This window comes from Talpa occidentalis, unplaced genomic scaffold (genome assembly GCF_014898055.3).
Source record: "Talpa occidentalis isolate TD23 unplaced genomic scaffold, MPIMG_talOcc4v2.1 talOcc4.7, whole genome shotgun sequence".
Lineage (NCBI taxonomy): Eukaryota > Metazoa > Chordata > Mammalia > Eulipotyphla > Talpidae > Talpa > Talpa occidentalis.
Window position 1 is genome coordinate 88945509 of NW_023605083.1, and position 25268 is coordinate 88970776.

Sequence of the window (25268 nt, forward strand, 5' to 3'; positions counted from 1 at the left end):
GCAAGCCTGCTACACTCTATGTTGTGCATCTCAGATTAAAACAAAATAAATAACCATGGTTTGGGTTTAGATGATCCCTCAGGGCCTCCAGATACCCCCACCCTGTGTTTCCACGGTACTTAGCCAGTGCGGCCAGAGCCAGACCCACGCTGGGGTCCGGAGCAAAAACCATGCACAGCCCGAGAGGAAAGCCGTACCTGAGGCAAGGTGTACAGAGCTGAGATAGAGAGTGATGAGATGCAGATAAAGTCACTATCTGTTGCATAATCTTTTTACATAATTCTGCTTGTGACTTCCTGCCCTGTCCATCCAGTTGCATCAGTAACCAGGAACCACAGGTGATTTATACCCTGTTGGGCTATGCCTTCTTTAGTGCCTTATCGTCGGCAACTGTGTTTGGTTTTCTAAGTTCTGGAATCTGTCAGAAATAAACAGCATTGCGGGGGAGCCAGGTCAGGGAGCCAGCACTGAGGTCAGCGCATCTGCATTTGCTTGTTCTGCATGCCCAGCCCAGGAAGGGAGTTTGTAGGAGAGCAGGTAGAAGAATCACTCTTGCCGCGAGGTTTAGCTTTCCACCCAGTTCCTAATTTGTCTGTGGTCTAAGTATAACTTGCAGAGCACTGGGGCCAAGCTCACCAGTGTCGACATGGAACACATAGCACAGCTCCTACTGCGAAAGCTGTTTCCATGGCAGTGCAGGAGGGGTCCCACTGTGGGTTACACACGCGGCGGACTTCCTGGACAGACTCCTCAATCAGCTTGGGCCCCACAGTGCCTCTCCCAGACCAGCTGCTACCTCCATCCCAACCCAGCTATCCCCTTTCTTGAAAAACCTCCCCCTCCGCCTCTCCAGACCCATACCCTCTCTCCAAAATCGCCACCCCCTCCTTGATAAGGCAGAAGCCAGTTCAACCACAATGAGGCCAGAGGTATGGGAGGCAGCATCCTCTGGGAAGTGCACGAGCTGTCCCAAGCCCTGCCCCAGGACTCCATCCCCTGGTGGCTGTCAGCAGTGGACAGAGACTTCACTTAACCAGCCGGCTGTCCTGGTCCTCACTCCGGTACTGTTCACAAAGTTGCCAGCAGAGGACTGGGCAGCAGCCACGCCCAAACCTGGGCCCAGCAGGCAGGGCAATACCTTACTCCACCAGTCAAAGCTGTGTCCAGAAAGGAAAGGGACATGGTCTGGCATGACTGTCTTCCTACGGGCCACGCTGGCTCCCAGCACGGTCACTTACCTTTCCACAGGCTCGGACACCACCTGTTATGGACTGGTACCCTGGGGTCTGCTGTGCTGGGAGTCGTCCCAGGCAGCTCCCACTCCCCGCCTGCCTGCAGCTTTCCAGTCTGTCCACATCTGTCCACATCTGTGCACATAGTCTCCTGGTAGCAGCACTGGCTTCTGCACCTTGTTTCCAGTTCTCTGGACTGTGCTGCTTGGTAGGTGTCGGAGCAGCTGGTCACTCAGGAGGCAGAAGCAACTAGAATGTGGTCAGAGGAAAGGACTGGGCAGTAGGTCCCAGAGAAAGCGTTTGCCCTGGAACACTGATGTGGTCACTCTCGTCACAAAGTGGGGAGGCCCAGGAGGCATGGGCTGGCTCTCGCTTCTCTCTTCTGCAGGCAGCCGAGGTCAGCCTCTCTAAATTGCTAGTTATTCCTTTCTTCAATTAAGAACGATTCTTCTGTCGCAGGAAGTAAACTCCCACCAGTTAATCTAATGGCCCTGAGCACTGATGTGTTTGCTCTGTCTGAAGGCAGAGCCGGAACTTCCTTGGCAGCTGGCAACAACCACATGCAGGCGCTGCCCTGGAGGGCCAGGGCCCCACGCTCCCTGCTGCCCCAGAGCTGCTGTGCCCAGACAGGGGCTGTGGCTGTGGTGAAGGTTTAAAGAGGGGAAGCCAAGGATGGAGCTGGGAAGTGGTTTCTTATGTGGCAAGCCTCCATCTCTGGCCCCTTGCCTTCCCACCTGAGAAGTGGAGGTATTGAAGGGGGTTGGCATCAACTTGGCACCTCCCTTTAACTGCTCCACTTACCCTCTCCCAAAGCTGCTTGTTTAGGATTTGTAGACACACACACACACACACACACACACACACACACACACACACACACACTCCTGCACATGCCAGGCCCAGGTGCTTCCCCTCTGGGACAGGTTTATTGCTTCTCAGGTGTTCAACGGTCTCCTATGGGACCACTCACACCCACAGACCAGATGGCCCAGCCTGAACATTATCCAGGTAGTCGGGCCTCTGTGCCCCACAGACCAGGAAGGGGGTGAGGTACTACAGAGTGTGGATCTGAAATCTAAGCCTAACTGTCTCAGCCTCTATTTCCTTATGTGTAAGTGTACCATAGGATACATTTCAGAGAGTACCTGAGGGTTAAATGACAACCCAGATTTGAAGCCCCAACCATACAGACTGCCCAGCAAATACTCATTCCCATTCCTATCCTCAGTGCACCTGTGTGGGGAGGTCTGCTTCAAACCATTCACTCTCCCATTTGGTGACCCGTGGCACCCTGCCTAACAGCTCCAGATCCAGGAGCTTGGAGGCTCTGAAATTCTCTCTGTTGGAGTTGGTGCTGCTGTCTGGTCCCAGAGCTCTTGGGACTGAGGGGTTTCCTGGGATGTGGGACTTCTGGTCTAAAACAAGGACAGTTCCAGCAAACCAAGATGGTTGATCACCCTAAGGTGAAACAAAGTAGGGTTTGGACAGAGGATCCTGGGAAGCCAGAAGGGACTCACAGTCACACAAGAGGCAGATTCCTGCTCAAATGAGGGAAAACACTGTCCAAAGATGAAAGAATTCTAGCCTGAGGTACTGAGCTCCCTGTCCTTGGGAGGAAGCAGAAGGACTACCTGGGGGGATCCTATGGATGGCATAAACCTCAGAAGGGGTGCTGGCCTAAATGCACATTGAGAGCCCTTTTATCCCCATGTGTGCCCAATTTTTACAGAGGGGCTAAGGGGTTCCTGGAGTCAGGCCTATAGCTAGCCCAGGGGTGGAATTATCTGATGGACCTTTGTCCTGGAAGGGGGTGTTGGGGTGCCTGGCTGCAGATCATAACTGGGTTTTGTCAGAAGAAAGCAGAGGGCATCTTCTCAGTGGATGGCTGGGTGGAAATCAAAAAATCACCTGAGGAGCAGCAACCCCCTTACCCCTTTCTGGCAGCAGGAGCCAGGTAGCTGGCTTTGGGGGATGTTAGAAGCTGCCAAAGGCCACTCAGACATGTGTTGGGCCCACAGATCCAGCCCAGTCCTGACTAGGGAGAGGACTGGTCTCCTCAGGGGCTTTCCTGTCACTCAGGCACCACTAAACGGCTGACTATCTAGTGTACCCTGCTGGGCTGGACTGTAGATCCCCGGAGGCCACTAGGCACAGACCACAACTCAAAATGCCCCAGTGCCTAACACTGGGATGCCCTGCTCACTGGGATGCCTTTAGGATGTGGGCTTTTTTGGAAAGTGGAAGAGGGTACTGCTCACAGCCTCCCTAAACTGGGCTCAGAGAAAGCGTTCTCCAGCCTGGAACCCCAGGTGGGTGTTCCATGTATTCTACATGCCCCTAAGAGTCAGGGGCACAGAAATCCCTTCTCTTTTGAGCCTAACTAAGTCAGACCCCAGAAGTTCTCGGGACCCCCTGGAGGTACTGAGCTCCCTGTCCTTGGGAGGGCGCAGAAGGACTACCTGGGGGGATCCTATGGATGGCATCAAAACCTCAGAAGGGGTGCTGGCCCTGGGGCTGAGGCAGAGTCCGTTTCTCTCTCTGATCCGAGGAGGGACCTCCCTCTTGGCTTGGGGGCGCCTCCCAGCGTCCCCGTCCTGCCGGACGCCTCTCACTCTCCCGACGCCAGGCTCTGGGTGTCCAGCCTCAGAATGGCTCTCCCCAAACCTCCCTCTCCGCGCTGGTGTTTCGGCCCGGGGTGGGGGGTGATTCTCCCAGCGCGGTCTCGGTCTCCCCGCGCCCCCGGCCCCAGCGCGCGCCCCCTTCGCCGTCCCCGCGCCGCAGCGCCCCGCGTCTCCCGGCGCGCCCTGCTCCCCGCCTCCGCCCGCCCGGGTCCCGGTCGCCGACGCCCCTGGGCTGCGCCCCCCGCACGCTGCGGCGGCGGCGCGGGCCGGGGCGGCGCGGGCCGGAGCGCGGCGGCGGCCCGGGGCGGGGGTGCGGGCCCGCGGGGGCGGCGTCGGGCGCCTCCTTCGTCAGTCCCTCCGCGGCGCGGGGGGGCGGCGCGGCCGCCGCTCGGCGCCTTTAAGGGAGCGGGCGGGCGGCGAGGCGGCGGCGGCTGCGGTGGCGGAGCCGAGGCGAGCGGGGCGGGGGCGCGGGGCGCGGCGCTCGGAGTCCGCTCGGGCCGGAGGCGCCGCGGCAGCCGCGGCCGGGCCCGGGAGCCGCGAGGAGCGCGCGCAGCGCAGCCGGAGCCGCCGCCCGGGCCATGGCCAAGGCGGGCCGTGCAGGTGAGGGCGGCGCCGGGAGGGCAGGGCCGGCGGCCGGGGGAGGGGCCGCGCGGCGCGAGGAGGGGCGCCGGCCCAGGTGAGCCCCCCGCGCAGGTGGGCGGAGGTTCCGGGAGGGCGGCCGCGGACCGCCGCGGGGCCGGACCCCGCGCACGGACAGGGGCCCCGCGCGCCCCGCGTCCTTCCTGCGCCCCCAGTCACCTCGTGGGACGCCCCGTGCCCCTCGCCGTGGCCCGGCTGCGAAGGGCCGGGTCGGCGGGACCCCCGTCCGGCCCGGCGGAGAGGAGCTGCTGCCGCCCTCGGGAGGCCCCGGGCTGACCCGGCGCGGGGACCGGAGGCGCTGTCCCGCGGCCGTCGTTGCATCCCACGCCCCCCAACGCAAACCGGGACGCGCCCCCTTGTCCTGCCGCCAGCTCTATCCAGGACGCGGCACCCCCCGCGCCCCGCGCAGTCAGGAGACCCAGATTTCTTCTTGGGAGGGAGGGGTACTCTGCCCGCTGGCTGGGGAGCCGTCCCGCCCCCTCCCCCAACCCGACCCTGGGGAGCAGAGCCTCAGGTGCCGAGGGCTGAAGGTGGGGGACCCCTCCTGGGCTTCTGTGGGCTCTGCCCACCCCCAGACTCAGGTGGTGTAGCCCGTGATTTGAGTGAGTGGGCGTTAGGCGTTTGTTCATTCATTCAGCCAGACGTTCATTCACCAACATCTGCCGTGTGCCAGGCCTGGAGCCGGCCAATGGGTATCTCAAGGTGGACGGGGCTACCCTGTTTGCACACTTTGGGCCTCATAGTGCCTTGGGAGGTCTGGGTGGAGGGAGGTTCCAGGACCCTCACCGTCCAGTGGCGGGTAGCAAACGTGGTTTCAGCAGGGCTGGCGTGAGAGGCTGGTGTGTGAATAGGCCATGAACTCACACTCAACCTGTAACATTGGCAGGTGCTGTGCTTCCATTCAGACTTGGCATTGGCCTGGCATGAACCCCACCCCTCTACCATAATGATGAGTGATGGAATGAATCCGAATTCACCCATGCACAGGTTCCGTGTGAATACCGAGGGGCTGTGTATAAATCCATCCCACCCCACAAATACTACTAGGACCCTGGCTGTGTCTGATCCCTGGGGACAGGCACTAGCTAGGGTGGTGACTTAGGTGCCTGAGAATATACTCCTATTCTGTCCCTCAGGAATTCTTTTGGGGTGGGGCTGGTTGTGTGAGACACAGCAAGTATGGAAAACATCTAAACACCCCCTTTCTCACTTCCCTCCCTTTCCCCCTCCTGAGGGAGGCACCTCGAGATGACACCAACGAAGCTGGAAAAGGCTGTCTCCCTCCTTCCTCCACTGTGCCCTCCCTCCCACCCCTCAAAGGGCACACGGCAGGGTGTGTCCCGCCTACTGCCTTGCTCTGTGTGTGTGTACATGCGTGTGTGTGCACGCACACCCTGTGCACAGATCATCTGCCAGGGCACTGCCATCCTAATAGCCGTAACAGTTGCTGCTTGTACTATGTACCAGGCAATGTGCTCAGCACTTGACTGCACAGTGATCCCAGGAGGGAGGAAATGTTACTCTTCCCCCTTTAAAACATCTGCAAACAGACACTCAGAGAAATAACTCCCTTAAGGGGGGGGGGGTCTACAGCTGAGTCTGTTGGACGTTAAGTGGTTGGGGAGAAAATCCATCGCTGCTCTGAGAGGTCATCCCCCTCACTGAATAGGAATGTGGTCCTGGTCCCTCTGCTTGGGGGGGGGGGTCCGTTGGTCCCTAGGCAGAGAGTTCATGGGAATTTGTTCCAGTGACAGGTGAAAAAACTGTCCTGCTCCCAGCATCAGTGTCCCGTGCTGTCTTAACAGTTTGTCTTCCCTGCTGCAATTTCATGCTTGACCCTGTACCTCAGGGCAGCGCAGACTTCCTTCCTCTGTGGATCCAACTACCTGGGCTTCTCTCTCCAGTGTTCAGTTGCCACCCCCAAGGATCCTTTGGGGTTGACCCCTGCAATCCCCAAATTCCCCTCCCTTTTCAGCTCTCCCAGGCTGTTTTGCATTTTGCAAATGTCCCTTCTCTTGTGAATTGAAAGCAGCATGCAGCAATGTGTGCTTGGGACTCACATCTTGCCCACTGGCACACTGGGTGTAGAATAGATTGGCAGGGGGTCTTTGGAGATCAGGAGCCCAGGTCCCTCTCTTCATAACTAGGGAAACTGAGGCCCCAGGAGGTATGTAACACAGAGAAGAGTGGCTATTCAGGACCATCCACCTCAGATGGACAGACTGCTGGTCAGAAATGACCAGGCCACCACTCTAGGAGTGACACCGTAGCCAATGGAGACTGAAGGCCGAGGTGGAGGCTGTGAGAATCTGGGGTCTGCACTACGATCTAGGAGGCAGTCCCTCTAAAATCTGATAAAGGGACCACCTACTGAGAGGTGAGCCAAGCATGTAAGCCTCAGGGCCATCCAGGGTCAGCACACTGTACCCTACTGAATGGAGGCTCCACGCCTGTGTGCTGCACAGCCTGATCCAGCCGTGTGTGTCCACTCTCAGGAGGAGCTGAAGAGAGGCAGCGTGAGGACTTTCCTTTTGCCAGAGAACTCAAGGACAAGGGAAAATGTTACCAGGTCCCAGAGAGCATTGGATAAACCACGGAGGGTGGATCCAAATGGGTTCCTACCAGTTCCCAATATCTAGGGCGATTTCAGTCACATAGACGAGAATCACTCGGGTGCCCCTTGGCATCCAATCTTGACAGGAAAAGCAGGGGAGAGCCCTGGTCTTGTCCTGAGGGAGCTCTCCATCTGGTGGACAAAGGAGGTGTGAGCCCTACTCTGGGGAAGAAAGTCAGAAGCGAGGAGATGCAGCCCGGAGGAAGGGGAGGGTCCGGGAACTCCATTTAGGAGGCAGTAATTGACAGTGAGGAGATACCGCTGGGCAGGGTTCCTGCACGGTACAGATTAGACTAGGCGCGTGTGCCCTGAACCAGCCAAGGTTAGGCCTGTCTAGGAGACAGGCCTTAAAAGCTAGCAGTTTGGACAGGAAGGTGGCCAAGGACAGGCTTCCAGGAGGGTAATGGCTTGAACAAAGGTTAGGAGGTTGGACTAGGAAAGATGTAAATGTGGAAGAACTACTGTAGGGTGGGAACGGGAGTGGGTGGGTGGGAGGTGTCCGAGGATGGAGAAAGCTGTCTGACCGGGGTGGAGTGTTCACAGAGGGGTGAGGAGAGCTGAAAGGACCTGTGCAGGGCACTGAGGATGGAGGCCACATGGGAAGAATTTGTGATTTGACAGATTCCTCTTGCTGCTATGTGAGGGCTCCTGGGAGGGTGGGGAAAGACCAGCCTGGCAGAACTGTCTTCGTTGGGAACACTTGGTTCTGGTTCCTGTCAGCCACACTGCCCCTCCCTTCCTCCCTATGCCCCTGTGGCCCTCCCTCTGTACCACAATAACTTCATAGGGGTGTCTGCCAGCACAGATGCTGTCAAAGTAGGAGACCCACTTCCTCCAGGTGGAACAGAGCCAGCAGCCAAGAGGGTCTTGGGACATTTCAGGCTGGGACAGGAAGGGCTGCAGATGCCAGGCTGGGGCCATGGGGCTGGGCCTTCCAGGCTGGAGGAACCAGTTTATTCACTCCCAGGTGTTGGCCTCTGCTCTGAGGGGAGGAGCTGGTGGGCTGAGTCTGTGGAACTCAAGTTGGTAAAACAACAACCTGACAGTGGGAGGGCTGGAGGGGATGCTTCCAGATCCTCCTGTTCAAAGCCCTTATTAATTAGGGGACACTGGAGCCTGAGGCGGGGAGGGTGTAGGTATTACCCAAGGTCACAGAGAAAGGTGGTGGCAGAGCTGGGGCCTGGAACCTGTACTTCCAGACTCTCAGATTGGACCTTGCTCTGCCATGCTACCATCATCCCAAAGCCAGAACTCTCCTAGGCCTGCTGCTCCTTGGCCTCCATGGGCAGGGATCAGTGGCCAACTGTCTCAGAGGAAGGAACGCTGGAAGCTTGGGAAGATGATCAGCAGTGGGGTTCTCAGGACTTTGGGGAGGTGCCAGGGGACTGGAGGCATGACTGAGAAAATTTCAGGCCTAGGGTGCCAGGATTGCTTTGCTGTATATCTGCTTAGGGATCACGGTCTGCTAGGAAACTGGACATTCATCTCCTCTCAGGGGGATGCCAGGACTAACTCAGATACCAGTGTCCAGACTCAAGGCCTTCCTAAAACTACATCTCCAGGAAGCCTTCCTGGACTTCCCTGTAGTTGGCGTGTGCTGGAGTTTGGGCAGGTCCCTTGCTCCTCTGCTGAGTTACCCATCTCAGCAGCAGGTCCCAGCAGGCCCCAGCAGGCCCAGCTTGAGACCCTTTGCTGCCTTTTAGCCCTGCCTGTGGTGTGGCTGCATGAGTCAAAGATAGCAACTCACACAGAAGTCCCACCTCAAACATGTGACCCTGGGCCAGGAGTCCCCATCCCTGCTGGCAGTCTTTGTAATAACCTGGTTGGCATTTGGAACCCCGGTGGTGAGACACAGAGCGTGAGCACATGCCTAGACCCCCTATGTCAGTGTTGCGTTTGCCAGAAGATGTGATGTTTTCTCATATACCTCTTGGTGTATTGTGATAGTTCAGAACTAAAGGAAGCTTGGGGATCTTGCTATTGGTGGGAGAGCAAGATCTTGCAGGGTGGGAGAGCAAGGCCAGGAAGGCAAAGATTCCTTCTCTGAGGTCTGTGGTCTTCAAGGTCAGAGGGTGTGGAGTCCCAGAGCCCAATGAAGCTTGAGCACTGAGGACTTCGCTACAGGGAACTGACTGCCTCTCCAAGGCAGGCCTGATGTTATTCCCATTTTATGCATGAGAAAACTGAGGCCCTGAGGAGGATGTATCTTTTTCTAGAATCACACATAAAGTTAGAGGTAGAATTGGAATTAGACTTTAACTCTTGGATTCAGCATTCCTAGAAGTTCAATTATGTAACAAAGAAGGCCTGACTCTTTTACTGGTTGACCTTTAACTGCCCCTCTGGGCCTCAGTTTCCTCATCTGTAAGAAGGAAGAGGGAAGGGAGGGTGCGGGATCAGGACAAGGTTAACGTGTGCTCAGCTCCAACACTGCTCTTACCTCCTTTCCTGCTGGCCTCACTGGGCCCCCGGGCCCTCATTCTCCCATCTCATACCTTGAAGGCCCCTCCCAGCGGGGCAGTGGGATAGGGAATAAATAGAGAGCTGAGAATGGGGTCGTGGAGGGCTCCTGTCTCCTGGCGGTCCTAGGTTCCAGCCCAAAGTCAGATCTGCTGCCAGGAGCCTTTTGCAAGGGGATGGCCAGGGTCCCAGGGGGAGGCCTGGGGAAGGGAGGGGGCAGGAGAGAATGCATAACAAATGAGTTTGGAAATCAAATGAGCTCTGAGCTCCCCACCCACTCCCTCAATTCTCTCTACACTCTCTCTTTTAAAATTCTTGTTTTCTAGAGAAAGAAAATGCTAAACTGCACCCCCTTTCGCAAAGGAATGGGAGCCTTAGTGAGTCACTCCGGAGGTAAATGCCACCTCCGGGGCTCCATGTCTGCCTGCGGAGGCCTGCACAGCTGTGCGGCCACCAGCCCCCACAGGGTGTGGGGCCAGGGGACAGGGAGCCTCCCTCCTCTCAGGGCTCTGAGGTGGGAGCTGGGCTCCCCAGGCGGGGCCCAGCTAAGCCAGCCTGCCTCCTCCAGGCTCTCCCCAGGTTCTGCTTTGTGAGGTTCACTTGTGGGTGGGGCCAGGCTGAGAGTCTGTGTGGCCCCCATCAGGATATGGGCTGTGGCCTGTGGGGTGAATTCTGGACCCCAGGGGATGGCTTTGCAGCTGTGGTGAAGAGGGCAGCGTGTGTGGGAGGTACAGTGCTCAGTTCCTGGAGTTCTGGGGAGCAAGCTGGGCTCTCAAGGCATCTTGTGAGGTTCTGCTCCAGGGCCACTGAGCAGGATGCTGGGTGCTGATACCCTGCCAGGGGGGAGGTGTTGGGGTGTCCACAGCCTCCCCTTCCTTTGGAGGCTGGCCTGTTTATTAGTGGACCTGGGGCAGGGGAGGCTAGGAGGAGGTGCTCCCCTTCCCAGATGACCGTCACTCTGGCAGGAGGGGAAGTAGCCGTCTGTTAGCCACGGATGCCAAACAAGGGTTGAAAGCAAAAATAGAAACGCTGGGCTCTGTCTGGGAGGGGCTCTGAGTTATGGTGGATCCAGAGGCCTCTACTGAGCTGTCTGCTGCTGACGCTGTGTTTGCTCGGCTCTAGGTATTTGCTGAACACATCACGTCCTGTGCGCCTGACCTCCTCATGGAGAGACCTAGGTGTGTGGGATCTGGGGGTGGCGGTGGGTTACAGCCATTCTAGGAGTCTGTCTTTGGGAGGCTGGGAGCATCTGTGGCCACCCAGCCCTCATCCACCTCCGACCTTTTCTCAACTGCTAAGAATTGGTCCAGAGCACTGCTCTCCCAGTTAGAACCCCCTTTGCCCTGCCTTAGCCCTGGTGGCTTCCTTCTCCTCCCCTTGCCCCTACTTCCTGCCCCCTGGGAGGCTAGTCCCAGTTGAGCAACGCTGGAATCATCCCTTGTGGTAAAAAGAGCTATTTTCAGCTTTCCCATTACTGCCCAGTGTTGGGGGGGGGGGGTGCTGTTTATCCTTTGCTGCCTTTTTGTTTCATTCTTGAATGGTATAATCTGGAGCAGCAGAGAGCGCATTATGCAGTCCCGCCTTCGGGGTCCCTCCATGTGATTCCTGGGGCTGTGATTTGGCACTAAATAGAGAGCCTGGGGCCAGAGGCAACCATGTTCACTAGCTACCCCAGAGTGGCAGGTGGCAGGAAGCACCCACCTAGGGTCACCTTGGCCCTTGCTGGTGGGCGATTGCTTCTGCTGCTGCCATTTGCTTTTGGCTGATGATAGCCTTACCATAAAGCTGGCCACCTCATTGAGATAGTCTCCAAAAGAGCCCCCAGCATCCTCTGGAGAGTCTCTGACCCCCATCCTCTGTCCCCATGCCCTTGGTGGGGGACCTGGCTCCCAAATCTCTCCTCCCTGCTTTCATTCTGGGGTGACTGGAAGGAGTGCCTTCCTGCAGCTGCTGAGGGTCCCTTTGTCCTGCCTTGGGCTTCCTCACCCACTGCCCTTCTGAGGAGCCTGCAGGTGGCAGAGCTGTCAGTGGCACCCTGGCTGGCGCTATGGGAGCTCCCTTTATGGGGGCTCCCTCTAGAAGGAGGAGAAAGCTCCTTCCTTATGGAGCAAGAGTCTGGCGGGACAGAGGGGGGACATCTGGGCCTGGGGAGAATTGTTCCAAATAGCTCAGAACTGTTGGGAGCCCAATTGGCAGAGCGCATGCAAGTACAATAGATAGTCAAAGCTATTAATCACTAATTATCTCCTAAATAAGCTAATTAATGGGTATTTAAATGGCATATTTATGAGATACCAGCAGGTCTGCAAAAGCACATCTTTTCCAAAGCAACTGGTTTGGCCAACTGTGTCCTGCGGGGAGACTGGGATCCTGATCCCACCCCCTGGGAACAGGGAGCAGAAAGGAAGGCAGGTGAGCTCCCTCCTCTGAGCTTTAGATTTCTCATCTGAAAACAGGGATCCGAAGTCCCTGTCTTGTGACCTCATGGAGTGTTGTGAAGACGACATGAAGTGAAGCCACGAAGTCCCAGGTGGTAGTGTAAAATGCTCTATGAAATTTAGTCATTGCTGTGAAAATATTCTTGAGGTTGTTTGACACAGCCCCTGATTGTGCCTGGAACTGCTTCTGGCCAGTGGTGGCTGGAGTTGGTTAGCTGGGTGGGTTGTTGAATTTGTGGCTGGCAGTGTGACCGGGTTGAGGCTTGATTTGTGGTTTGGTCTGAGGTCAGGGTTGTGGCTTGGTCTGTGGCCAGCTCAAGGTGCTGGCTGTGATTGAGATCAAGTGTTGGTGGGGGTTAGTCTAAGGCCCTGAGGTCACTCTCAGGGTGATTCTGCAGCCTTGATTCTCATCCTCAATTCTCAAGTCCACTGATGGAGTGGACTGGTTGCTCCTGGAAGCTGGATTCCTGCTGGATCCTTCAGGGCTTCAGCTCTAAGGGGTGGGACCCCAGCAGTCAGGCCCTTCTGGGGCTCCTAGTGTGTCCCCTGAAACAGCCCATAACACAATCTCATCAGTGGTGCATGCAGCAGTTTGGGAGATAGTTAGGACATGTTTCTATAGCAACCAACCCCCAACCAGCACTGGCTTCCTTCAATAATGCCTTTTTCTGGAAGCGGCTTTTCCTGGCCTCTCCTTCCTCCTTGGGTGGCCTCAGCCCCTCGAAGCCTGAGTATGGACTGGTTTGCCCTCGATGCATCTGGTTCCCAAACTCATCCTTACCCAGACAGGGGGTGAGACCATATACCTGTGGGTTACTTTCCTGAGGGGGTGCACCCCTGAGATCTCCCCTTTGCAGGGCCAGAGCTTCCTCTGTGTCAAGGCAGACCTGTATCCAGTCTTAGATAGCTGTCATAATGGGCAGACACAAAGGATATTTGGGGGCAGAGGAGGCAGCCCCAAGGCCAGTCTTGGGGTTAAGGGAAGCTTTCAGTTTGTCCCTTGGCTGGTATCTAAATTGTGAGTGGAATTGAGGGTGGTGGGTTGGAGGACATTTCAGCCATCAGCATCTGCAGGAACTGAGGCTGGGAGGCTAAGAGCAGCATGGTGTGGAGGGGCTTCCCCCTGGTGGCATGGCACTGGAATCCAATGGGAGAGAGGTTGGGAGAGTATGGGTCCTGGCCATAGGTTTGGGGGGCAGACAAGACACAGCTCCAGGGAGCTGCACCAGAGATAGGAGAGAGGAGTCAGCCATACTGGGAGAGGCCCCATGGGAGTTGGGGCGGTACTTCCCTTCCTGGGGAGAGAAGGACAGTTTCTGTTCTGCTCTCCTATTCCAGCAGCCTGAGAAGGAGAGGAGCCTGTCCCTGGGAGCACCCACATATGAATGAGCCAAAAAAAAAAGGCCCTGGGATACACACGATCTACTGGTTGTATTTAATAAACCCTCGTGTAGTAATGGCTGAGTGCTAGGCACTATGTTAAACCTTTTCCAAATACAGATTTCCCTGCTATCTGAAAATGAAGGGTCCCTGTGAAATCTTTTGTAAGCCAACAAGGCATAAACTGAAGAAGCAATTGCCATTCATTGATATAGAAAAAATTTTGAGAGTTCCCAGACTCCAAAAAATCACCTACCAAATCATACCAATTAACTCAGAAAACCTAAAATTGCATCCACATATAGTAAAAGTGGGAATAATGTGAAGACTACGTAGTCTGTGGATAGTCTTCCCTGGGGAGGAGTTAGGTGTGGCCTCTCTTGCTGCTGAGGGTGCCACTGCCTGGGAATAGTTGCTGCAAAACCAAGACTGAACATTATTTTTACTTTGTGATTTTGTCGTAAAAGTGGGAATCCTCCAGTGGTTTATTTCGGTTAGTGAAAACAGGTACTAAAGTAGGTCTGTTGTATAAGCAAAGAGGCCTGATGCCAACTTTTGAAAAGTGGGGATATCTGTATCCATTTATTTAATCCTCATAGCAACCCCATTACCAGTGTTATCCATTTTACAGAGGAAGAAACTGAGGCTCAGATGGTGTAGTGACTGGTACTTAGATCTTCAGTGGGTAGTGACAGAGTTGGGGTTTGAACCAGCTCTGGGTGGGAGTGGACTGTAGTTCACGTGAGAGGGGAATGCCAGGCTCTGGGGAGAAGGGGTAGAGATGAGGTGGATCAGAGTCTCTCCTCTATGTCCTCTTCGGGATCCCTGAAACCCAGACCAGAACTGAGAGGCAGTGAAGAGTGTGTGTGTGTGTTTGTGTCTGTGTGTACATGTGTGAGACTGTGTGTGTATATGTGTGTGCAACTCTTTGAGTGTAGTTATGTGTGTGTGAGAAAAGAGGACACACACACACACATACACACACGAGAGCGTGTGTGAGGCCTGCTTGAATGAACTGGCAGCTCAGCAGCTGAGCACCTTCTCCTCTTTCCTGTCTTCTGAGGCACAGATGCCCAGGTCCAGCTGCCGTAGGCAGTTTCAGACACAACCTTGGGCAGGACCAGGCACGGAAGCTGTGGTCATGGCCACAGGAGGTGGGCCCAGCCTAGACTCCTCACCTTGGCCCTCTCAGAAGTGCTTGTGACTTCTGGAGGCCTGGGGATTGGTGGGTGTTATTTGAACACTGCAGGGTCATGGCCATCACAGCAAACAGCCTTGTCCTGCCCTTGCTGTGATGAGTCAGACTTTCTACTCTTGAGGGGAAAGTCCTAGATCCAGCTTCCCCTGGAAATGGCACGAATGCTTTGGCCTCTGTGTCTCCTGCCTCCCCCCTGCCCCAGCCTGGCCTACTCTGCTCACTTCTTCTTTTAAGGTTCAGCACAGGCCCCCTTCCCATGAAGGCCTCCAGGCCCTCCAGCCTGCAGGGTCTTTGGGGAGTGAGGTCCACACCTGTGGGGCATGGGGTGGGGGAGGATTTAGCACAGAGACAGGCTGCACACTCCTCTGTCCATGTAGGGGCAGCACAGGGCTGGGTCCCCAGGATGGCACCCCAGGAATAGGTCCTGATCCAGTTCATCTCCATCCCCAGTCCCTTTTTCCCAGCCACTATCTGACCCAAGGTCTGGCTTTGGAAGCGTGGGCCAGTACCCAACCCCTTGCTTTGATGTGCCAGGGTTTTCCTGGTAGTGAAGCATCTTTGTCCTCACACTGGGCTCCTGAGAGAGGGTGGTACCTCCCTGCTGACAGGCCTCTTGCCCTCAGACAGAGGCCACCCTGGGGCCCTGGGTGTAGGACAGACACCCACAGCAGACTCATCTCCATCTGCCTATTCCAGTGTCCCTGGAACCAGCACCAGGTGGGGAAGGTGGGCAAGTGGCGCTAGCCATCTGATCCAGGGACACGCAGGCCTACGCCACTGCTCAGGGAACCATACTGCACCTGCAGGCGGTGGGTAGACAGGCCAGGAGGGAGAGTTGGGGATGGTTCCCAGCAGCCCCTCCTGCCATGGAGCCCAGCTCTGAGCTCTGTTGGAGATTAGGGCATCCTAATGGGGTGTGACGGATCATTTGCTTCTCTCTGGATTGCTGGAGAAAGCTTCAATATCCGCCTTTCTCTTTTATTTATTTTATTTATTTTAATTTTTTTAAATTTATGTATACAAGAGCTAGGGTACAGGCCAGAGATGCGGGGGGTTAGAGGATTCACCAGAGACAGATTGGGTAACAGAACAGGCAGACTGACTGAAATACACTGCTGAGGGGAGCAGCGGGCGAGACAGGAGAGGTCTGCTGCAACATGCGGGTTGCTCCCTGGCTGGCCGGGGATCGAACTCGTGCTTCAGAGGGCAGATTGCTTCATAGTGCATTGCTTAACCCCTTGCACCACCAGGGAGACGCCCCCCCCCCCTTTCTCTTTTATTCTGAGTTAGGGATTTAAGTAAGTGTGATAATGAAGGTGGGTCAGAAGGATCATCTGCTGGAGGGCATGGGCTGGACTTGGGCACAGAAGGACTCTGCAGCCTCAGAGAGGCCATGGAAAGCTGCTCAGAAGCCCCCTGGGCACAGGAGGCTGCCTCGCCCCTACCTTAAACCTTGATCTTTCATCTTACAGCATCAGGTTGTGACTGTACACCTTAGTGGATTATTTTATTTCAATCTTCTAATAATGAGGTCATAATTATGATACCCATTTTATAGACAAAGTGAGGCTCAGAAAGGTTAACTTGCTTCAGGTTTTAGACTAGTAAGTGGTAGCACTGAGCCCAGGTTTGTGTTGTTCCACAGCCTGTGTGCTAACTAATACACCCACAGCTGGGAGCTGATGTGCGTGGGTGGATGTGGGGGATGGGGGTTGAGACAGAAAGACAATATGTGAGAGTATGCATACATGATTCTGCTAGGGATTGGCTTAGGAAGGAAGAAGGAGAGTGGCTGCTTGGGAAAGCTCATACTCTCCAGGGAATGTAGACAGACAGACAGACAGACAGACAGACACACACACACAAGGCCAGGCAGACAGTGACAGCTGTGCTTATAACGCTGGGTACTGCCACACAGGAATGCACACATTTAGATTTTCACACAGACACAAGGATACCAAGATACTAATTTGCAAACCTGGTAGGCAGATGATTCTAGAAGTGGGACAGCTGCCCTTAAGACTAGGCCCCTGTGAGCAGCCTGGAGGACCTCTGGCCCCTTGCGCAGCTAGCCAGCAGCAGATTGGAGGGTAATCTTTGGCCTGAAAGCAGAAGAGAGGAGGAACCCTGAGCTCTGATCCTGAGCACCCAGCAAGGTGCTGCTGAGAACATATCCTGGAGTCAGGGGGAGCTGGGTTCAAATCCTGGCTCCATCACGTATTGGCTTTACAGGCTGTTGCAAATGGCTTCACTCTTCTGAGCCTTTATTTCCTTAGCTGTACAGTGGGGATTCGTGATCCCCACTGCATGGGGTGTAGTTAGGATTACTTTAGATAATATCTATAAAGCAACCATCAGAGTGCCTGGCATCCTTTGTTTACACAGCAGACCATTTTTATACATTCATTTGTTTGCCACACTTCCAGCCCTCTTCTTCCTGGAACCACGTTGGATGAGGAAAATGCTGAGGGGTAGGACTGTGCTTCTGGGCCTGTGCCCTCGCTGCTCTGGGATTACTCTTAAGACCTGTGTGGTCTTTTGCACACCTGATCTGTGTCCCCCAACACCCAGAGACTTTCTGACCCGCTTGGGCATCTGTGTTCCCCTCTCCCTGAAGCATGCAGGTGATAGATTCTAGGTGGGGGAGGTAAAGTCACCTCCACGACAGGTCACCCCACTCTTATATCTGTCTCTCCCTCCTTCGCTGTCTCCAGCCTCATGAGTTTCTTTCTGCCCCTGGGACTGCCAAGCTCACATGCAACTTCGCCCCTTTCTTTCATTCATCCAGAAAGACCCTTATCCATGCACCCTGCCTTCCCCTGAGCCCACGTGTGCGTGGGAGCCTGTGTGTTTGCACGCACTTGGACACACACACACACACACACACACACACGTGGACTCATGTGCCTCAGTGTCTGGCTCATTCTCATCCTACAAGCTTCTACTCCCTTGGCCCTTTTCAGAAAGGTTTTCCCCACACACCCCTTTTGAGGTCTTTTGTCCATGCTGATTGCCTTTTTTGAAATATGACCTTTGTCATTTGCTAAAAAATCTGCGTGCAGAGGATGGATGAAAGCAGCATCTCCCACCCAAGAGCCAGGGGACAGCTGCTTCCTAGCATACCCATTTTATAGGCTCTTTTTTCTAAAAGGCCCCTCCTTCCAGCTGTGGTTTTCGGGCAGCCCCAGCCAGAGAGGAGAGCAGGACTTAAGAGTCCCCATAAACAAACCTAGAGTGTATATTTCAGAACCAACGCAGGGATGCATTTTGAAAACAAGGAGAATAACCGTGAACAGGATCAGATGTGGCTTTGAGAAGAAATTCAAATATTGTGTGGCTGTTTTGGCCACAAAGGAGAGTCAACAATCTCGGGCAGGTTTGTCTGAGAGCAGAGCCAGTCACGCACTGGAGAAGGGAGACGCAGGCTTGCTTGGCGCTTATAACTGGAATAGGCTACCAAGTTCTTTTGATGACTGGGACTTAGAGATCACTCGCTCGTGCCTGTGTATCCTTCAGGCTATAATTACACTGTGAGGGCACTTGAGGACGGAGAACATGGTGGAGGTAGGAAGAGGTTTGATTTTCCTCATAGCACTTACTGCAGCTTGTTTGTTCTGGGTCTGCATCCTCATCCCCTGCAGAAGGCAAGCTTTGTGAGAGCCCCGCCCTGGCCCTCACCTTCCCCTTAGGGTCCCCAGCACCTAAAGCAATGACTTTGGGATAGGCAGCTCTTTTGGATGCCCAGCAGCCGCCCTTCCTTCTCTGTCCCAACTCATTGGGAGAGTGGAGCTGAGCTGGCCTTTTTGTACCTCCCCTCTTGTGCCTCCCTAGAGGCCAGCCCATCACATGTCATCAGAGTCTCGTGTCATGGTGACGGGGATAGTGGCCTGAACAGTGGACGCACTGGGGGTGGTGAGTGAGGGAACGTTCTGGAGCTCCCCTCTTTTTGTCAGGTGCTGGCACATGTTATTTGTGAGGGAGGGAGTGGCAGCAATGCCCTTGGCTTTGTGCTTGGGAGGAGTGTACTGTTCAGGTGTGAGAGCCCCTACTTACAGGAGCTTCTCTATTCAAACTCAGGAAGGAAATGGACTCAGACAAACCTCCAGGTGAAACCAGCATGACTTAAACTCTGGTCGCTCAGTATCCCAAACTCAGGAACCAAATAGATGAGGATGCTCTGACTGCTTTGACTACCCACCCACATCCTTGCTTCTTAGGAATGGGATCAACTTAGGGATGTTTGATTATTAGTCTAGTATGTATGGAAGTTCTTATGCCTTTATTATTCGTTGATTTTTTTTGGAAAACATAAAATTAGAAGAATTTTAAGTGAGTTTTGCAACACAAACATTTCTACAGACTTGTGATTAATACACTAACTACTTTTTAATTTTTTTTTTGGGTGCTAGTGTAAATGGCATTGTTATTTAAATTTCAAATTCTAGATAGTCATTGCCGGTATATAGGAATGCAGCTGGCCTTTGTATATTGATCTTGTATCCTACAATCTTCCTAGACTCAATTATTCGTTTTAATAGGGTTTTGGGGGTCAATTTTGTAGAGTTTTTGTTTTCCGTATAGATAATCACACCATCTGTGAATGAAAGCAATTTTTTCCCCTTTCCAATATGTGTGCCTTTAATTTCTTTTTCTTGTCTGGTATTTCCTCCACATATATTTGGGAAACAGTCCCATATCCAAGTTAGAAAAACTCAGCCTAGACTTTCCTCTTCTTTGCAGTAAATCCAGACCCAATAGTAGGGAATTGCTGACCAGCCCATCCTGTGGCCCACACGGCAGGGGGGAAGTCTAGAAGCTGGAAGCACTCCCACAGGGAGTATAGGGCTAACCTAGCTTTGCCCCTGGAGTGACCCCCGGCTTAGTGTTTCCTCTGCCCTCTGCCTTTCATGACTCAGATCCTGCTTCTCAACCAGCTCCAAACCATGGAACTCCAGCTGGGAGTGTGTTCGGGAGTCCGTGGTGGTGAAGCAGAAGGCGATGTCCCTGTACAAGCCTGGACTGTCTCTCTCTTCACCAGTAGCTTATGCGCCGGTGTCCAGGCTCAGGGCAGGGAGTGGCACAGGCTTCCTGCAAGGTGTGGCAAGCTGGGCTTGCAGCAGGGTCTCCAAGGATGGCATCATAAGGAGCACTCAGATTGGGGGTGTGCCCAGCTCTCTCTCTCTGGCTTATCGTTACCTGCTATGTGCCAGATGGGCTCCTCAAGCAATCAGAGTTGCAAAGTCCCAAGGGACAGTCTCTGCCAGGCTTCTCACGTACAGATGGGGAAACTGATGTGGCATTGCTGATATAGGAACCCAGGTCTCAGGGGGCCTGGTAGCCCGGGCCAACCCCCAAGGAAGATGTACCCTGTGTGTGTGGGGAGGGGGGCAGGGGCTGACTGTTTTCCATTATGTCTAAGAGGCAAGCAATTATAAGAGGTACCATTATTTTATTTATCCCTGAGAAATGAACAATGCCAATTAAATGATGACATCCCCTTCTGTAAGATACACCCTGATTTTAAATATGTTAAAGCATGAAAAAAATATGCATCCTAGAGCTGATAAAATAAGATGAATTTATAATAAAATGAAGTCATGAAATTACATGTGCAGTGTAAATCTGAGTTTCCCTTGCCTCTTCTTAAAGGACTCCTGCGTGTGACTGTATGCGAACAGCCAGTCCCCTGTGGATGGACACTGGGATTTCTCCCAGGTTTTTGTATTATCAGACCACTGAGATGATCAATGTCTACTTCCACCCTCGGACTTCTCTGATTATTTCCCCAGGAAAATGACCAGATCAATTTTCTCTAATACTTTTATGGTTTTAATTTTTCCAATTAGCTTTTAATCCATCTGCAATCCCAGGTATTGGATAGGCTCAGGGAGCACGTGGAGGGGTTCATGGAGGTGCTGGGTGCCAGCTGGTTCCATGTGAATCTCTAAGTGTCAGGTGGAAGGGGCTTAGTGAATATGTTGGGAGGGCAGCAGGGGGAGTGGTGGTCCAGCTCTGCCTCTGGCTTTGCTTCCCCTGAAGGGGGCAGGAGGTGGGTTGGGCAGAATTCAGGGAAATGGTTCATGTTCTGTGTGCCCCTGTTCCCACCTGCTCTGGAGAACCCCCCAGTCTCGTGTACTGGCCTCCATCAATATTAATAACAGCGGCTGCCTTTACTGAGCCTTCTGAAACCCAGGCTCTGAGCATGCATTATCTTTGGGCTTGGGATTAATTGTTGTCAATGTTTTGTAGATGGGGACACTGAGGCTGTGCATGTAAAGGAAATAGCCACACAGGTTGTAAGTGGCCGAGCTCAAGCTCAGGCTTCCTTCTCTTAGTTTGGGGCTTTTCCTTCTACTGGGGGCTGCAGCCAGCCTGACCTGCATGTGCTCTGTCTGTGTAGCAGACCTTACCAGTGTGCATCAGGTATCTGCCCTGCCCCTCCTCCATGACCTTGAATTTGGGCATAGCCATAGGGCTTGCTTGGGCCAATGAAGTGTGTACAGAAATGTGTTGCTTGTGGGTAGAAGCATTTTAGACGGTGTGATTTTCTGTGCACTTCCATCCTGCTTCAGCAGGACTTGAAGTCTCTTTTGAGATGGGGGCATCATGAGGTGGTGGTGCCTTTTAGTGCCCACCGTGAACACCTTCCGGCCTGTACTGAGTGTGAAATGGACCATTGTTTGAATACCTGAGATCATTTGTTCATGCTGCAAAACTTGCCCAGTGCTTAGGAGACATCACATACCTGGGGAAACTCTCTTTGCTGCCTACAGTCTCTGCTTCAGTATATGCAAAAGTACACACTGCTCCACTGAGCTACCTTGGAGAAGGTTTTGGGGTTTATATGAAAGCATAGTAGCGGGGGTGTGGGTGGGGCTCTGTGAGGTGCTGAGGGTTGAAGGGAGAGGGCCGGGACATGCAGGTTGCTGATGACCCTGGTCCGGGGTCTGGGTTCCCATCCCTCAGTCAGAGGCCCGAACACAGGCTTGGCTAACAGGTGTATTCCCTTTGGCAGGTGGCCCTCCCCCGGGCGGCGGTGCCCCCTGGCACCTTCGAAATGTCCTCAGCGACTCAGTGGAGAGCTCGGATGATGAATTCTTTGATGCGAGAGGTGAGTGAGCCCCATCCTCTCATCATTGGCTGGGTAACCTTTCTAGAAGTCCCACAAAGAGGGTTCTGTTGGGGATTCATAGCCCTCCCACTCAGATACAGGGTCAGCAGTTCCACCCTCACACTCTGAATCTGTGAGCCCCCCAGGGGCTGGGACTCAGCCTTCATCCATTCACTCTTTGAGGTCTTTGTGGGCCCCTGATATATTTCAGGAGCCGTGTATGGCAGTCAGGACACTCCAAACTGATCAGCATGGTCACTGCCCACACCATGCTTGTTGTCTAATGGAGAGACAAGCATTAAGCCATGACACAGGAAATACAGTCAAAAAGGGGGGATATGCCACACTGAGAGGTGTTGGGTGTTAATAGAAAGAATGAGGACAGGGCATTTAATTTAGTTAACACCTTCTCTGCAGAACTGAGGGTAGGAGATGGTTAGGTGAAGAGTGGGAGAAGAACCTTCCAGACAGAGGCGTGATAGTGCTGAAATAGGAAAGATGGGACATTCCAAGAACTGAAGGAGGCTGTGTGGCAGGAGGTAGTAAACAAGGGGGAGAGGAGAGATGGGAGGGGAGTAGGACGGGCGGTGGAGCCCAGTCGGAGAGATGTCAGCATCTTCTTTTGTTTAAATAATTTATTTATTTATATATATTTTACATCATTGTTCCTTTTTTTTTTTTTCTTTTTTACAATGTTTGCTTTCTTTTCTCAGGTGTAGTCCCCATAGAATTCCCACCACCAATTTGCCTGTGCACCATCACCATATTCCCTTGTGCTCTTCCCGACCTCGTTTTGATCCCTCTCCCTCCCCCTCCCCTGCAGGTCTCTGTGACTGCAACTTCTTTTATTTATTTATTTATCTATCTATTTATTTATTTATTTATTTATATTTATTTATTTATACATGCACTGGATACAGTCAGAAGCGCGGGAGGGGGAGAGAATTCACCAGAGCCAGAGCGGGGAGCAGAGCAGGCAGAGTGACAAAACACACTGCTGAGAGGAGCAGCAGGCAGCAGGAGAGGTCTGCGAGCCATGTGGGACCCTCACCGGCAGCCCGGGTTCGAACCTGTGCTGCAGAGGCTGCGGGCAGCTTTGCAGCCCAGCACTCAGGGGAGGCTCTGACTGCAACTTCTTAATCCACTCCTCTGTCCTTTAGCACGTAGACTGTTTCCATAGTTGGGCTGATGTGAATAGTGCTGCAGTGAACATAGGAGTGCAGGTTTCCCTTTGAATTAGTGTTTTTACATTCTTCAGGTGGAGTGAATTGCTGGGTCAAATGGTACTAAAAATGGCCGATTTTTAGTATTTTGAGGCACCTCCATACCGTTCTCCTTAGGGGCTGGACGAGTCTTTGTTCCCATCAGCAGCATATGAAGCTTCCTTTATTTCCACCTCCTTGTCTACACTTGTTTCTGGTCTTTCTGATAGGGGCTGTTCTCATGGGTCTGATAGGGCCTGGGATCTCATTGTGGTTTTGATTTGCATTTCCCAGAGGATGAAGATTTTTTTCATGTGCCTGTTGGCCATTTGTATGTCTTCTTTGGACAAGTGACTAGTTAGCTCTTCTGCCCATATTTTGTTCGCAATTTATTTTCTTTTTGTTGAATTGTATGAGTTCTTTGTAGATCTTGGATCTCTGTCCCTTGTCAGAGGTGCGATGTGCAAATGTTTTCTCCCATCCAGTAGGGTGTCTTTCTGCTTTAAAGAAAAAGCAAAGGAACAGACAAAACAAACCCTAGACTGAAGGATTGAGGCTACCAGAGGCAGTGGCTATGGTGTAGTAGCTTACTACTGCAGAGGTGTGAACTTCTACCCTTCAAACTTATGTGGTATTTTAAACCAATGTTACCTCAAAAATATATATATATATATATATATAAATAAAACAATTGTAGCTGTTCAGATGAGAGATGGTGAGTAGGTTATGTGCTCTGTGCTCAGTGCTGAGCTTGACTAGCATGTAGGACATGGCAAGGGTGCAAATCTCTGTCAGAACTGGAGAAGAGGGTTCCATCAGAACTGGGGGGCATTTCAGGTAGAGAGAGCAGACTGCATAAAGGCTCAGAGGTGAGAACATGCAGGGCAGGTATGGAGGCTGGGGGAGCTGGGGTCTGTCTGGAAGGTAGGAGAGAGGACCCTCATTGGCATGCTCACCTGGGCTGGGTGGGGGTAGATGAGGAGCACAATGGGCCCCTTTCCAAGCCAGGAAGGGTCACATTTCCCCCATGACTGCTTGGTCCCATCTGTGAAATCCCCATATTTCAGGAGTTGACTTTTTGCTGAAATGGGGCCAGTTTTGAAATACCTGGTTAAATAGGGTCTTGAAAGAGAAGCCAACTGTGCTGGAAAGATGTCTAGACCTGGAGGAGGGCCCAGGAAGGTGACTGCAGCCATGCCCTTGACTTGTCCTGTCATCTTGGGCAGGTCTTTCACCTTCTGTGGGCCTCAGTTTCCCTATGAGGTCTGTGGCTCTGAAAGTGGAGAATACCTACATCAGGGGATTTTCAGGGAAGCCGTGTTGGGAGGTGGGTTGCAGTCCTGGCTGGAGGAGCGTCCCTCATTTTGGACTCTGGATGTCAAACCTCCCTGAAGCTAACCCTGAGCCAGTCCACTTGGGGCTCATTTCTGATCTCCTGGCATCTGGTGGGAGTATGCTGCCTGGACGAGTTTCTCCATAGCAACTAACCCACAGTGTGACAACAATGGCTCCAATATTTTGATGCTTAGAACACTTTCATTTAAAATATTTTTGCAGTTCATTAGGGCCCTGCATTGCCAGATGATGATGGCTTGCTGCTGAGGCCCAAGCCTCTGTGTGGCAGGGGGTCAACCACCCCTCAGGGCTGTTCACCTGCTTTCCTGTGATAAGCTGTGGAAACACCCACTCTTTGCTGACCTCAGCCTCCCCCCTCAGGGCTCCCTCCCGTGTCTCAACGTTCTGTCTGCAGTTCCCCAATTATCCTCATCTCTCACTCCTTTTCTGTTGGCGGCACCACTTCTTATACCCTCCTTTGTCTCCTCTCCTTCCTTCTCTTCTTGCCTCTGTCTTTCCTTTTCTCCCCCACCCTGGCATCCCAGACCCTCTTGTCTCTCTTGTCTCTCCCCTGGCTCCCCATCTTGGCACTCTCCCAGACATCCCAGAGCATCTGGAGTCCTCAGCCTCGGGCTCTGCCCGCAGGCTGCTGGGATCCTCTTTAGCTCAGAATTGTCAACTCCCAACCTCCTATCTGTTCTACCTCTGGACAACACCATTGTGTGTTTGTTGACTTGAGGTAACAAGAGTGACGCTGTCCTCCTCTGCTCCCAGGAGCTGCTCAGGTCCCACCCAGCCACCTAGACCAGTCATATCCGGGGCAAGTGTGGGGGGTCCAGGTTTCTGGGCATGACTTGAAGGGCCACATCCCTGGCTCCTGTTCCCTGGGTCCTCTTCTCCAGGCTGGAGACCTGGGTGGGGGCTCTGCCCCTGCCTCGCAGGACCCTGCATCCAGCTACCTCTGCCCTTCCAGCTCCAGCTGCCAGGGAGCTATATGACTGGGTGTCAGTGCTAAACTGAAACATTTTGTCCTCCTTC

At 53.5% G+C, this 25268-nt stretch overlaps 1 protein-coding gene across 1 annotated transcript in view; it reads left to right on the forward strand.

Annotated features, from left to right (window-relative positions):
• The first annotated feature begins 4280 nt into the window (after positions 1-4280).
• PITPNM3 (PITPNM family member 3) overlaps positions 4281-25268 on the forward strand; it is a 91184-nt gene continuing 70196 nt past the window's right edge. Inside the window, exons 1-2 of the mRNA XM_037491624.1 lie at positions 4281-4453; positions 21598-21693. Coding sequence (XP_037347521.1) covers positions 4432-4453; positions 21598-21693 — 118 coding nt within the window. The 5' untranslated portion in view covers positions 4281-4431. The remainder of the gene's footprint in view (positions 4454-21597; positions 21694-25268) is intronic.